Source organism: Parasteatoda tepidariorum, chromosome 3 (assembly GCF_982258835.1).
Source record: "Parasteatoda tepidariorum strain Cologne lab strain chromosome 3, Ptep-v5.0, whole genome shotgun sequence".
In the NCBI taxonomy this organism is placed as follows: Eukaryota; Metazoa; Arthropoda; class Arachnida; order Araneae; family Theridiidae; genus Parasteatoda; species Parasteatoda tepidariorum.
The window spans coordinates 86289210-86304794 of record NC_141757.1 but is presented as its reverse complement, the minus strand read 5'-3'; the positions used below and the strand labels follow the sequence as shown (position 1 = coordinate 86304794).

Here is a 15585-nt window from a genome sequence, read left to right as displayed (position 1 = left end):
GGTAGTCCGCTTAATACGCAAATCGATAATTCAAAATAAAATTCTTGCTGCACAAAAATTACAATCACAACATAGGGAATAATATTTCCAACATAATTGTCATCCGTGAAGCAGATCTATATATACTGATTGTTATCAAGACTATTGATATAGATAAGCTCTAACTATGTCCTTCCCATACCCTCGTGTATATAGATAAACTATATCCTTACAGTTGTGATTAACTAATAAAATAAAGATAAAACTCAAAGGATACGGAGTTCTATTTTGTTAAATTTTTGTGAGAAATAGTAATAATCCCACGCTCAATAATCAGTGATATGCTTTAAATTCTCACTTATTGATAAAATGTTCCACACAGATAAAACTCAAATGTCGCATAGTAAGATTTATCTTCTTAATTTTCATGAGAAATATTTGTATTCTCACGTTCTATAATAAGTATGAAGCACCATGTTATACTTTATATTATGACTAATTGATAAAACGTGTGTAAACCCCAAACGGCCTGGATAGAAATTATCGGTGTAAATTTTGTGTGAAAGTGATCTGTTCAAGTTCCGTAATCAGTATCCGTTAAAGATACTTTTTATGTGTACTCTTAATTTAAAAATAAAGTAAGTTATTTGCATTATTATAACATTAAATAATAATAAAATGAATATGTTTTTGAATATAAATGAATTTATAGCGGCAAAAATTCCCCCATTGCCTGTTTCTTACATTTAATTCATTTGTAATTTTAAGGAAAATTTAATATATAATTGATAATATAATGTAAATATGTCGTTATTCATTTTCTAATAAAAATTATTTCAAATATTTTTTCATGAGATTAAAAAATAAGTAATTTTATATTTCAATAAAATTAATTTAATTGATAAAATTATAAGTTTTAAAGATGAAACAAGTTTTTATTTAAATATATGATTGAGTGAACACCGCAGATATATTGTTATATATTAGTTTTTTTAAATCAGATGATTTTTTTTTCATTAAAATAAAATTTATATTTCTTAAATATCTATATTAATGCGTCTTTCAAAACTAAAAATTAGGTGCAACCAAAGCCATCTGTTCAGTTTTCATGACCCCTACTTAACGTCGGACTAAGCATGGGAGATTTTCGTGGTTTTCCTCTTCATATAATGTGGACAGTCACAAAGTCCTCTTCGAAGACATGTATTGTCTCGAGATCTAGGAGTTCCCTTGTCTTCTGGGTTCAAAAATGACAAGACTACATTTGATAGCCGTAAATTCGAACGATGGTGATAAATATCTAATCTTATAAAATAATATTCATTGATTTAAAAATTAATATAGCTTTAATTCTAATACTTTTAATATTCGCAGTATACATACGTAAACACAATTTTTAATATTGAATCAATTTATTTAAAATGTATTAATTAATATTGATTAGGTTAAAATAATTACAGTCATTTATATCAACTATATTTATATTAATAAATAAATAACTAAAATTAAGAGTTATTAATATATTCTCTTTCTAACATTTAAGTATAGAGGGCGCCTTTAAAGTTCTCATGATATCTTTTATGTATTATGTCATAAAAGATTACGTCATAACTTCATTCTCGCCCAAATAACAAAGTTTCTAAGTGTTGGTATCCTTAAAAACTAATAATAAGTGTTGCCACCCTCAAAAACTAATAAATTAAATAATATTTAAAAAACGAAACTAAATTAAAAACAGAAACCGAAACTAAAAATATGTTAGGCTTAAGAAAAAAAAGAAATAAGCTCCCCATGACGTTGCAGACGAAGTTTCGATTTTCAGGCGGGCAGAAATAAGCAAGCGGGCAGAAATAAGCAACTTCCGGTTTATAGGAGGGCAGAAATAAGCCACTTCCGGTTTATGGGCGGGCAGAAATAAGCCACTTCCGGTTGGGCAGAAATAAGCACCGGTTGACTGTGACGTCACTTCCGTCCCCTCCAGTGCGTGGCCTACTACTTATATATATATATATATATATATATATATATATATATATATATATATATATATATATATATATATATATACTTACATTTGCTTTACATGGAGAGGAAAATCTCCTACGGTTATCCCGACGGCCAGGGGATTCTAACCCATGATCGGTCTATCATTGAGGATATTTTAGATCAGCATTTTGGTCGGTGCATGCTGGGAGAGTATAGACCAGCTATTGTTGGGATTCGAACTCGGATCACCCAGGAGGCGAGCGCTTTACTCCACAGCGACTTGACATCCTGCTATTGTGAATACTTTACGTTTTGTTTCCTTTTAGATACGGACCATTTATAAAAACGGAGTATGACACAATTCTCTCCGGGGTTTGGAAGGCCTATAACAAACAATCAATACATCAACGAATTTTACTTTACCTGTTACAGAACTATCCCAAATTGTTGTGCACAAATATTCAATATGTGAACCATTAGAGGCGCAACAAACATCAAGTCTTAAGTCAATTTGCAGTTAATGGCGTTGTTTACCTTGATATATCGCTACTGTTTTTAATGCCAATTACAGTACAGGAAGATTATGCGTTGTTCACTTTTCAGCAATATGGAATGCCTTCCCCCCTCCATTATTTGACAGACGTTTGCGATTTCTTAAATAACGAGTTTTCACGTCATTGCATTGAATTAGGGCTGAATGACGATATAGTCGGCCTTTTCCATGACTAAAACTTCGGACTAAGATTCTTCTTATGGGGTTACACCAAAGATTTACACGTTCGTGCCCTCTATGCCACAAGATTTAGCAGAATTACGACGAAGGATAAAAACCGCATTCGCTACCATTGATCAGAACATGTTGCAGCGAGTGTGTCAAGAATTTGACTTCAGACTCTAAGTCTGCCGCATCACCAAAATCTCATTTATTGATCATTTCTGGATTTAAAAAAAAAGCTTGTGATTTTTCTTTATCTGATAAAGTAAAATTTTTTGATCTATTGATAATATTTTGTTTGTTATAAGCTTTCGAACCCGGGAGGGAACAGTGATCGCACAGTTAAAGAAATTACTTACGTGCAAGGCATTCTACATTTAGAATAGCAAACATCTTTCACAGGACTGTCAAATAAATCCAAGCAGTGCCCTGAAATAGTTAGATTTTTATTTATAATCTTATATTAGGATCTCCACATTTTTATGTACGATTCTAATCAAATACAATGTGAAAACAACAGCCTTAAATCTTACCATTGTTAACGCTCAACAGCACCGAATTTTTTGATGATTTTTTAAATTTTTCGTTATTTTTTATTTATTTTTTTGATCAAAGATTCTGCTTTGAATGCTCTGGGGCTCTTCAGAAATTTTGGATAGCGAATTTTAGGAATATCTTATTCGCAGATTATTGGAAAAATAAATCACTGTTGAATCTGTATAGGCTGATGGGCGCAGGTTCCCTTTTTGAGTCTCGGAGAAACTGAATCCAATACCAAGATTTCATTTCGTTTTATTTTTACTTATCTATCCCAGTCCTAGTGAGCCTGAGATTCGATATTTGAGATAAGAATCAAAAATTTGCCAAATAGAAGGTATTATTGCGATTTTTTAGGGATCAAAAGAAGGATAGATATAAAATTTCTTAATTTTTTACTTTTATTACTAATAATTTTTTATACTTAACAACTGAACCAAGTGGATTTTAGTATGTTTGTTTAGCTTGAAGTGATAAAAAAAAATTTAAGAATTTTTATATGAGCCAAAAGCGGAGACTTCTTTCAGCTAAGGAGCCAGAGCCTCTAGGTCAGTTCTCATCTCTACAGCACACCTCAATTGACGTACGCGTATCATTGTTCTTGAGTGAAACCAGACTACAACTTAAATAGTTTATGCGCTACTAATATAAAAAAGTAACATAAATTTTCTGTCTTATTTATTTTAGGTGTTATTGCCAGTTGAAGTTGGAGAAATAATTATAATTTCCACAATATTAATTCGAAATTTTCTTCATCTTTTTGAGAATTTCAAGACTAAGTTTTCTCGAGGGATTTCTAATTGAATGTAAATATAATTGAATTAATGATCTGGAAATCAATGAATGGAATCAAATAAAAAAATTTTAAATGAGATAAAATCCCCCCAAATGTTAAATACTCTTTCGAGTAATTTACTAAAGATTTAAGGTAGGCAATTTTTAATTTCATGAAAACAAACCATTATAATAAATACTAAACGTACAAAATTTCAACAAAACTTTAAATGTAATTTACTTTCTGTATCCAAACAGCAGGGAATATCATGAATATGGGATAATCTGCGCACTGTGCAGTTGCAATATTCTTTGTGCAATCGGGCAGTGCACTCGGCCAGGCAGTCCTGAAATAATAAAATCAGCATAACTATTATAAACGAAAGGCATAGTAGAATATCATTATAGAAAAATGAAAGTCTTTTCAAAAACAGCCTGAGTCAAAATTTCAAATCCTTAGTGTTTTAATTTTTAGGAAACAAATAAATAAGTGCTAAAGTGCTAATTTGACATAGTTCAATAAAAGGGATTTCCCATCCATTCTTTTAAAATATGGCTTTAATTTCTGTGAGTGATAAAAGTTGGAACAACAACAAAAAAAATCACAATCTATAAAAACTTTGCAAATGTTAATTGACACTCGTTATTCTTGCATTAAATCTAAATTTTATGTATTTAGGATCCACATCTAATCTTTCTATATTTTTCTTTCTTTTCATTTTGTTAAAAAAAATAAAGTTACTGCTGCAGCCGTCCCCGTCGACTCGCTAAAGAAATATTTCTTCGCACGCTTCTTACACCAATAACACAAAAAAAACTTTTTGGTGAAACAATAAGAAATGTTACATACTTTTAAGGAACAACTTTTTGATATATATACCCGGTTTTATGCAACTTGTTGACTAAAACTGGGCACTAGCATACTTTCAAAAAATAATTACTTCACCCTTCAAAAGGATTGATTTTACTTCAAGAGTTGAATTTACATTAAATAATATTTACTTTTAGAATTTTAAAGACGAATTCATCATTTAAGTAAAAGTTTAAGTAATTTTATTCACGTAGCTGCTTAGGAGAAGAGAAAAAAAAAAAACGTAAGGGCCAGGTTCATCTTATAACAGAAAAAAAACTAACGAATGAAATTTTTGTAATTCTTGCGAGAAACATCGAGGTAAATTTGTACAAAAACGATTTAAAATACATAAGTGTTTTATTTAAGGATGCTTAATTAGTCTTGAACAAAAAACTTGGTTTTAAAATATTTTATTTTAAATGAACTATTCAATCCATAAATTTATTATATTAATACCATTGCTACTAGTCCACGTGGAAAGTTCTGTTTAAAAAAAATTCTATAATTATATTAGCGTTCTAAAATTTCTTTAAAATTCTATTCATGAGAGTTAAATGGAAATAAAAACTGTTTTCAAATATATTATGTTATTAAATAAATATTATAAATATAGTGTTCGATTATTGAATAAATATTCTACACCCAGATACTATCTATATTTATCAAAAAAGTAACATTGGTAAAAATCAAAATGAAAAATTTTATTAAATTTTAATATTATAATGACATACTAGAACGCTATAACAAATAGAAAATAACAGGGAGTTGGTAGAGCATGTGGCGTCATAAAACAATTCATAATCAAAACTGTACCGCAAAAATATTCGCACCTCTTGAGTTAGAGTAGCTCCAGTTCTTTTTTCTTTTAGTTCCGCATAATTCTTGCAATTTGTCTTGTATGGGAATGGGAGAACTCGGACTATAAACTAAAAAATGAATAATCCTAATAAAATGTAAAGGTTTAATTCATTACTTAATGTAAAAAAAATGAGTCAATAACCTATATTATATGACACGACAAAATAAATACTTCGTAAATTGCCCTTCAAATAAATAAGTAAGTCTGTGCTCATTTCTTTTTTTAAGAAAATGAATAAAAATAAATAAATTGAATTTTTAGCAAAGTATAAATGCACAAACAATCTGTAATTTATAAATGTATGTAAATATCAAATATTAATTTATTTTATATAAGAAATTAAATAAAAATAATATACACTCTATAATAAAAAAATCGACGCACCAAGAAGGAGTTGTCCGATTGAAACGAAAATTGGTGGACAGGAAGACAATGTACAGAATAGTAAATAATTAAAATTTCAGAACAATTGAATAATTTATTGCAGAGTTATAGTAACAAGTTCAATAAGGTGTTGACCCGCCTCTAGCCTGGATACAAGCTGCCACACGGCGTGGCATAGACCGATAAAGCTCCCGGATGGTCTCTTGCGGTATTTCCTGCCAATTGTCGAACGAGGTCATCAACATTCCGTGCAAGATGCAGTCGCCTTCCCATCATATCCCAGACATGCTCGATGGGAGAGAGATCTGGTGATCCAGCAGGCCAAGGAAGAGTTTGACAAGCTTGCAGACAGTGCATAGCAACACGTGCCGTATGTGGTCTGGCATTGTCCTGCTGAAAAACCAGCCCAGGGCGCTGCAAAAGGAACGGTAGCAAAACAGGTCTTAGGATGTCGTCGACGTACCGCTGTGCAATAAGTGTACCTCTAATGATGACCAAAGGGGTCCGGCTGTCAAAGGAAATGACACCTCAGACCATAATGCCTTGTTGAGTGCCGGTGTGGCGTGCAATAGTGAAGGCAGGTTCCCCCCTCTGCCCTGTGCTTCTCCAAACATGTCTTCGATGATCGTCAGGACACAGATGGAAGCGGGATTCGTCGCTAAAGATTAAACGTCCCCAGTTGGCATCATTCCATCCATATCTGTTCAAAACATTCGTGTATACGAAATTTCAAAGCAATCGGATGATTGCTTCTTGGTGCGACGATTTTTTTGTTATAGAGTGTAAAATTAAAAAAAAAAATAATCAATGCTCTGTTTTTTCCTCTAAACTCTCTAGCTCAAAATTTCAGCTTAACTTTTTATGTAGTTGACAATTACAAAGTCTTAAACAACGGGAGCTTAATAGTACCCACCGATAAAGATTTCAGTGTTATAGGTATGGTATGGTACAGTATGGGTTGTCGGCTACAACTTCCTCAAAAAACCTGACTTGCACAATTTTTTTGCAGTAATTTCATCCCCAGTAAATATGTAACATTTTAATTACTCGAAGGCATGCTGGCCTATATTTTAAATTAACCTGCTGATTGTAATTTTCGCACTCATATATTTTATATTTTATATCATATACTATATATTATATCATGTACTTTATATTTTATAACCGTCGTTGAACAGCTGATTCAATATTGGGTTTACGACCATTAATGTTCAACTCTATAATCTTATAATTTTGAATCAATCCAGCAGACAAGGAAACTCTTGAATGAGTACCGCCAGAGGTATGATTTGTTATGGGAACATGGAGGAATTTGGAGGATAGATTTAATGTGCACCAGTCACCATTTACTTACACAGTCTTTGGCCGGCGGGGATCGAACCCTCGACCTCTTAGACATGAACCCAGTGCCCTACCAACCAGGCTATCCCGGCCCCTTCGCAGTCCTATAACGAGAATCATGTTTTGTATTTACTGCTGAGTTTTCTACTAGTCTAAGGCTAGTAAGCACCCTATTAGTTTAATACTGATGAGCGCTATATGTACGTTAAATGTGTGTAGATAAACCAAAAGCAACGTTGAAAAAAACCCTCTAAACTTAGGGAGTGAGAACCGCTGTGGCTCCTCCCAAAGTAGGACCCAGGTTTAAAATACAATGACGACTGGTTAATACGAACTTTACTCTCGGCTCGCATCAACCACAATACTAACGTTAAATCAGCAGTAGACGGATTCCGTGTTACGCAAATGGGTTAGTTCAATTAAAAAGTTCTCCAAGAAGGATAGTTTGTCCCAATGCTCGATCCAGGAGTTCTCGTCTCTCCTGACCCCTGTTCCTGACTAGGGTTCAAAACTATAAAGCTGCGGAGTAAAGCGTTGGTAGTCGTAAACTCAAAAATGTGTTGGCTGTTGAACACTGGCAATAAAATAAAACGTTGGGAGGGAGCCATGATGGCTTATGAGATAGGGCGCTTACCTATTAATGAGGAGATCTAAGCTCGTATCTCATCGATGGCTAATCGATTCAAATTCTGCCTCTACGAACAAACCTCGGTGGTAGACGAATTATGGGTTAGAATTCAGTTGCTGTTGGACTAATCATAAAAGGTTTTCGTCACCTTAATACTAGAATTTTGGATAGTTCTGTTAAAAAAAGCCTCCACGTAGTCTCACTGATTGATCCAGACGTTCCCTTGTATTCTGCTTAGAGTACAGAATTTCAAGGCTAAGAAGCTGAGCATTTGAAACAGCAAACCCCAAAATGGTTCAGCTGTTCGAAGCCAGAATTATAAAATTAAATAAAATGTTGGGGGTGATTTTCTCAATGCACTATTAATAAATATTCCCATTTAAACTATTTCACGACGTGTTTCAGTTCTATAAGTATGATAATGAAGGAATGGAGTAATTAGAATATTTGAAAACAGTACCTCTTTAATGGAATATTTGAAAACAGTACCTCTTTAATACCATAGTTGTAAGAAAATCCCGGATAAAGACTAACACCATCGTATTCAGGATTGGGTATCGTATTTGGAGAGTGAATGGTCATTTTTGCTCTTACTGTGCGGTCCAATTCCCTGGTATATTCGTCGTGTTCTAAATTCAGGAGTAAAGACAGTTCTGAAATGAAATGTATAAAGCTAGTTAGTTATAATGTTAGTGTAAACATGTAGTCTATTCAGGAACGGTGATTAAATTCACTTTGGAATGTGGTTAATGAACATATTGCTTCAGTAAATGTAATGAAATATGCACGGTGTAAATGTACATAGATGAATTCTCAGTTAAAATCTTCTGATAAACCAAAGGTAGAAATGTAGTTATATGACTTTAGAAATAGAATATTCACTTCGAATGACCAAGGTTCGAAATATGGTAAATGACGGGCTTATTTGCACCGCCTAGTGATTATCGACAAAATTTTGTGATTTTTCTCCGTCATTTGTCATGTAACTCAATCACAGTGTAAGTCAAAAACAGAGTAGTTTTACTCAAAAAGCCCTTCACAAAAAAGAGATTAATAAAACATAATTTCTTTTTTTTTTCCACTTCCGAGTTGATTTGTACTCAAGAGGCAAAAAACGAAAAGCAAGCGAAATCGGACAAATCGCAATTCAGAAGGGAGAATGTTCGTAACGCATAAACCTAGAGAAAACAGAGAGAAATTCTAAGACAATTACAAGAAACATTTTCAAGTTTCAACCTACAATCAAACAGATCTCGTGATTCCATATCAGTCTTTCCTTATTTATTGATTTCATAACGGATTTGCTTTTTTTTCCCATCACTTTATTAATTTGTTACCTCCCCCTCCAATGTGCATATCTTTCAAGTCTTTATTTTTTCAAATGTTTCTAAAAAATATACGTTAAGACAAGAGCTATATTTGCTGAACAGCCTGCGCAGTATTGAGCACTTGCCCCTGTCTCCGATTTCCTTATGACGGCACTGAACAAGACAAATTTACCTAACGAATTCTATTCGACTTTATTTAAAAGACCTAGTTTGTTACTTTTTTCACGCCATATAATGATTAAATATCTTTCATTTATACACGAATTTGTTTATTTTTCCACATCTCAAATTTTAAAAATATCAATATACTTTCCTACAGTGTCAATTAATGTGAGGCTAGTCACTTAGATCTTTAGTCATTTAATTCTAGCATATTTTTTTAAATCTAAGAAGAGTTCAGTTTAAACAATTTTTAATATGTTAAAATATAGTACTTACCGGATGGCCTTCCACTTCTGGGTTGAAACATACTTCCATTCAAGTAAGAAGAGTTTTTGTATCCCCAATAACCATTTACTGTGTAGCAGTTTGTATAATCATGATGGAAAAACTGACCGATTCTGTAAGTTTAACACAATCAATTGTTTTTAAAATAAAACAAGGAATTTAGAGTCACAGCTACGAATGAAAATTTCTAAAAATTCTTAAATGCCAAAAAAGACTAATTTTGGTAAATTTGTGTATTAATACATTTTTTTCTTTATCTTATAAAGTCTAAAATTTAATGTAAGTGCAAATTTTTTAAATGAATATGTAAAGGCCGGGATAGCCTGCTTGCTGGGGCACTGGGCCCATGTCCAAGAGTTCGTGGGTTCGATTACCGCCGTGTAGTATATGGTAACTCCCCGTGTAGTATATGGTAACTGATGCACGTTAAATTTCTCTAATCGCTAAGTCCTCCATGTTCCCATAACAAATTAATACCTCTGAGGGTACTGATCCAGGAGGTTCCTTGTCTTCTGGATTGGTTCAAATTTACAAGGCTACGGAGTTGAACATCAGTAGTCGTAAACCCAAAATTGGGTTTACGACTACATATATATATATATATTATATATATATTAATATATTATGTATATATATATATATATATATTAATATATATATATATATATATATATATATATATATATATATATATATATATATATATATATATATATATATATATATATATATATATATATATATATATATATATATATATATATATATATATATATATATATATATATATATATATATATATATATATCGCTATCGGTTGTTCACTGAACTGAGTATAGATCTGGTCTCGAACCTCGAACTGGTAAAAGTTGACTCAGTCTTTTATCCCTTCAGTGGGTAGATAAAATGAGTACCTAGCATGCTTGGGGGACTAAACGCTGGGGTTCCACGTTTGGCTGATTAGCAACTTTGAACACCTTTTCTTGCACCCCAGAGCAAGAACCGAGGAATAGAGATAACTGGGAGTAACTGTAAGAATAACTGGGGCCTTGGCCCACCGTGGGCTGTCACAACACTGAGAGTTTTGACTTTAGTTTAGTAGATTAATATAAAATACTTAACGTAGTTATATTGTAATGTTAAAATCTACAACGAAAAAAAAATAATACTTCCCCCCAGTTTTTAAAATAGTTAATAAGATAATTTTGTGTGTTTTCATTTACTTTAAGCTAGGAAGAAGTTTAAAAAAATGAAACTGTTTTTTTATTTTTTATTATTGTATAATTGTAATAAATAATGGTGCATGCTTTTGCCTTATATCATATTTAGCTAATTATAAAGCAGGAAATAAGTCATACTTACCTGTCTAAGCACGGTTTTCCTTCAAAATAGCACGAAAGAATAAAATCCTCTCGTTTATGTCCCATCATTTCCCTCGTAGATTTATTCAAAAGTCGATATGCCTCAAAAAGCCTATCAGTGAAGTCCTGTATGTTTAAAGTAATTTTGATGAATAAATTATTAGCCAAATTAATTGAAGAATAAATTATGATGAGTGGTTGTATATTTGACAACTTTTATGCTTATCATACGTGCAAATGTTGTCAATATTTTAAGAAAGAAATATTTTAATTAAAATAATATTTTAAAAAGTTTCTTGTACTTTTCATGGTATATAAAGTTTTATGTATTTCATGTAAATAACAATTTCATATTAATTATTATTTCATATTAATATTTTAATATTTTATATTCATAAATTCATGTTTTAAAATACTACATACTTGTAATATTTTAAATAAATTACACTTATTCAAAGAGTATACTGCTTAACTAAGAATTTAGTTTTGCAGCATTTTTACAGATAATACTTCGAGTGTAGTCAAATTAAGTTTTTTTTTAAAGCCAAACTCAGATATTCAAAATAACAAAATGGGACCAATTGTAATTTGTTTAAGGAAGTTACGGGTGGCCTCACATGAAAATCCTCAACTCCTGATGCGAGTTTTAGCGGGAAAAGTGGTAAAATGGAGAGAAAATTTTAAATACTGATATTGAGACAAATGAGGCATTGTTTCCAATGTAGATTTGTATGCTAAATCAAATGAGAAAAAAAACACGAGTCAATAGAACTAAATGTTCACTCGTAAGTTTATTTGCGCCTTTTTTTCCAATGCCCACCTGGATAATGACCTAGGCCATACAGGCACCCGAAGGGCAGATTTGTTGGCCGCTCTTTCAGGGGCACCATATTAGGTGGGCCAACGTTGCTCACACAGTAAAGACAGATAGTACAGAGAAGGAAAGAACATCCTGGTCTTGCCCGGGATTCGAACCCAGAACCTTTCTGATGCAAGGGCAGTTCCCTATCCCCTACACAGGACGGTCGGCTTATTTACGCCTAAAAAGTATTATTTTTGATTTGTACTTATTCAATTGATTTGATATTGCTATCAAGGCGAGCTTGGCTCAGCGGTTTCTTCGATGGCCGAGATATCGCTATCTAGTCAAGTCAAGTATCTTTTCCAGTGAGTTTTTTTTTTTTTTTTTTTTTGCACATTAAGTCCGGAGTCAATAGGATTAAAAGTTAAAAGGACTTTAGGCATACAAAATATTATTTAAATATAGTACTTTTTATGCAAAGAAATTGTATTTTGTAAACTATTTATTCTTACTACCTCATTCGTTTAAATATCAGTATTTAGCTTTCTCCTTCTTCGTGTCTCTAAACCCTCAGCATGATTTACTGTGAGGTCTCTTACAAGTAGGTATCCAATTAAATCTGATTTAAATCACATGGTTAAGTATAATCACTTCACATGGGTTGCAAATGACCAATTTCGTCATTTAATACAACATAAAAATATTTATCCCGTTTTAGACGGAATAAGTATTGCACTCAAGCAAAACAAATTGTTCTTTGTGACCTTTGAGGTGACTCTCCTCGTTGAAACGCTTTTCCAATTCAGGACAGTTGAAGATATTGCATTTGTTCTTGGAAATAAGTTGGAAAAAGGATTGCCGATAACTCATTTCAGTCTGCAATTGGTGTTGTCATCAACTAAATATTAAACATGTGATGGACCTTCGTTAATGGGATGTGAGGCACCGACCCGGGTGTTGACTCCAAGAAAAGAGATTCCCTGTTGACGATACCTAGAATGTTGTTGAAGACAGGAGCTTTAGTTGTGAAAATGTGTAGGGAAAAGGCCTCTTATACAGGAAACTAAGATTTTATATGATGTTAACTGTTTTGATGATGTCACTTAGCTAAATTAGAAAAGTCAGCGATTGCAGTAAAGTACGGAGTAACTGTTGGTACTCTTTGGACAGCTATAATGATCTAAAACAAATTTGAGTGAATCAGTTAGAGTAGTTTTTGATATATTTGCTTTAGTGTTTTTTTTTAATCATTCTAAATGCCTTTAGCGGTTGAGTAGATTAATACGAATTTCGGTTAAGACGAAAGGGTTTTAATTCCCTTTCTAATTCGTTTACCGAGTTTTGACTGTATTCTAGAAAAATAGTTATTAAGTAGAGTAAAATGTTTGTACATTATAATATAACAACATTTCTTAAATGGAAATGAGAATGCTAAGCTTTCTTAAAGTTTTACTTTAGGAAAAAATAGCCTTAATAAAAGAAATTATGGGTTTGAATCGAAAAAAGAAACTTACGTAGTACTTTTCTCCGACGCTTGCTCCACACGTTGATTTATCCAGTTTACACCAAAAACTTTTTTTCACTCTGGGTATATATGAAATAAAAAGAAGAAAAAAATAGCTTAATATATTCTGTAAAAATTGTTAGTTAAAAGGTTATGCATGAAATAAAACTGCGTTAATATTATTAGGTGTTATCTATAATAACAGGATTGATAAACTAAATTATACAATTTTACTAAACTTCCATTTTACCAAAGTTTTACTATAATAAGTCTACACTTAGTGAATCTGCATTATTCAAACTCCTTAAAATCTATAATATACATTAACTTCATTATACAAAACATGCATTTTACTAAATCTACATTATTCCAAATCCCCATTAAATTCTAAATCTAAGTATTTTAATAAATTTTACTTACATAAATTTGCATTTTATTGTTTGTGTAGTGTAATGACTTGTAATCTATATTTTCCTCTTTAAACGAAAAATGTTCCATATCATAAAAAGAGGAAAGGAATTAATAAATAAATCGTTTTTATTGAGGTGTTCTTTTTTAAATTTTATTCATGAAATAATTCTTAATTTCATTGATATAATAATTAAGTTTTTACGTATTAAACAGCTATACTTTGATATGGAAACAAAAATTAAAAATACATCAGTTTAAAATGTAAAGAATATAATGTTACATGAATTGTACTAAGTTAAAACGAAATTATAAAAAAGTTTTCAAGATTTTAATTAGTTCTTTTTTTGATGCACACAAAAATATTCCATAACGCTTTTTTCTTCAATTTTTAGGGAACTTGTGTTTGCAACATACTTAAGTATGTTATAGTATTAAGAAATTACAAAATTTTTTTACATACAAATGTGATGTTTTATCAGTATGGTATGTGTAAGAAATTGTACAATTCGGTGATGAAGTATATTATTGTATAAAATGAATAGTGCCAAAAAGCTCGAGCAGAAAGATATATTAGGTATTGGAAAAAATTCCTTAGCTTCAAACATTTTTAAAGTGGAAAAATTCGACATGCTTCCGAGTGTTCGACAACAGCCACACATTGCCAATTCAATACCACATACCTTGCCGTCGCGTACTTGGCTACATTGGGCAATTAGGTAAGTATTATAATTTAAATTAAAAGAACATTACCTATATGTTCGGCGTAAAGAATTTGATAAATCGTTTATTTCCGCATATTGGAAATAAGTCTAACTTTGATAATACCAAAATTTTTTTCGCTCCTGTCACATCAGCTCATCTTGACTCTCTGGAATCTTGCTTCATCCAGAGCGTCTATTCCCTAGATAAGAACATGAGTTCCTATCCTTTCATACTGTTAGGAAATGCATTCCACCATGATTTTTCCCTTTACACCACAATTTTCTAGATTTTTACAATTTTACTTTATTTTTTAGTTTCTTGTTAACAAATTAGCATTTTGTTCTTTCAAATTTGGTTTGTTTCCTTCTTTCACATCCGATGAATCTTGAGAACGACTGCCTGTTTTTGAGCTCTCGAAACATATTATATTTTCCACATTATTGAGTTTCAAAGCAAATGAAGCATTTCCATATTCAAACATCCTAGTTAGTTGAATCTAAGAAGTTAATTCATCTAACTTGTTAATAACTATCAATTACACGTAATTTATAATTTTTCTGAAACAAAATTAATATCTTACCTGTTTGCGTTGCATACCGTGACAGCAGGAAATTTAAGAACAGGAGATTGTTCGAAACTAACTTCCATACTGGTGGGGTATTTGTAAAAGGAGTCTAAGAACATGTATGTTTGATGCGCGCAACCTATAATAAAAGCAAGAGAACCAATGGCAAACATAGGACTATACTGAAAGATCTTTTGGGACCAGTTTTTGTCCACTTTCTTATCGAAGCATTTGTCTCTTTTCTTTCCTTTTCTGGAACCAGAACTCCAAACTTTCGTTTTTGTCATTAGGAAAACTTGATTTTGCAACTTATAAAAAAGAAAAAACGTAAACACACTTTCGAACTTTCGTTTATTTTAATTTGAGTTAAATTTTTCTTACTTTATATTTGATACTTTTAACTAAATAT

The 15585-nt window shown here is 31.7% G+C and overlaps 1 protein-coding gene across 3 annotated transcripts in view; it reads right to left on the bottom strand.

The window, feature by feature from the left end:
- Window positions 1-14778, bottom strand: part of LOC139426967 (acid-sensing ion channel 4-B-like) — a 34202-nt gene extending 19424 nt beyond the window's left edge. For 2 of the 3 annotated variants that reach the window (XM_087158485.1, XM_087158487.1), the window contains exons 1-7: window positions 13509-13647; window positions 11194-11318; window positions 9823-9944; window positions 8546-8709; window positions 5675-5770; window positions 4233-4338; window positions 3040-3109 (exon numbers count right to left, since the gene is read on the bottom strand). In XM_087158485.1, coding sequence (XP_087014611.1) covers window positions 3040-3109; window positions 4233-4338; window positions 5675-5770; window positions 8546-8709; window positions 9823-9944; window positions 11194-11261 — 626 coding nt within the window. In that variant the 5' untranslated portion in view covers window positions 11262-11318; window positions 13509-13647. Of the gene's footprint in view, window positions 1-3039; window positions 3110-4232; window positions 4339-5674; window positions 5771-8545; window positions 8710-9822; window positions 9945-11193; window positions 11319-13508; window positions 13648-14659 lie in introns of those variants that run through there. The other variant, XM_087158486.1, reaches the window with a different exon arrangement.
- Window positions 14779-15585: the final 807 nt, after the last annotated feature.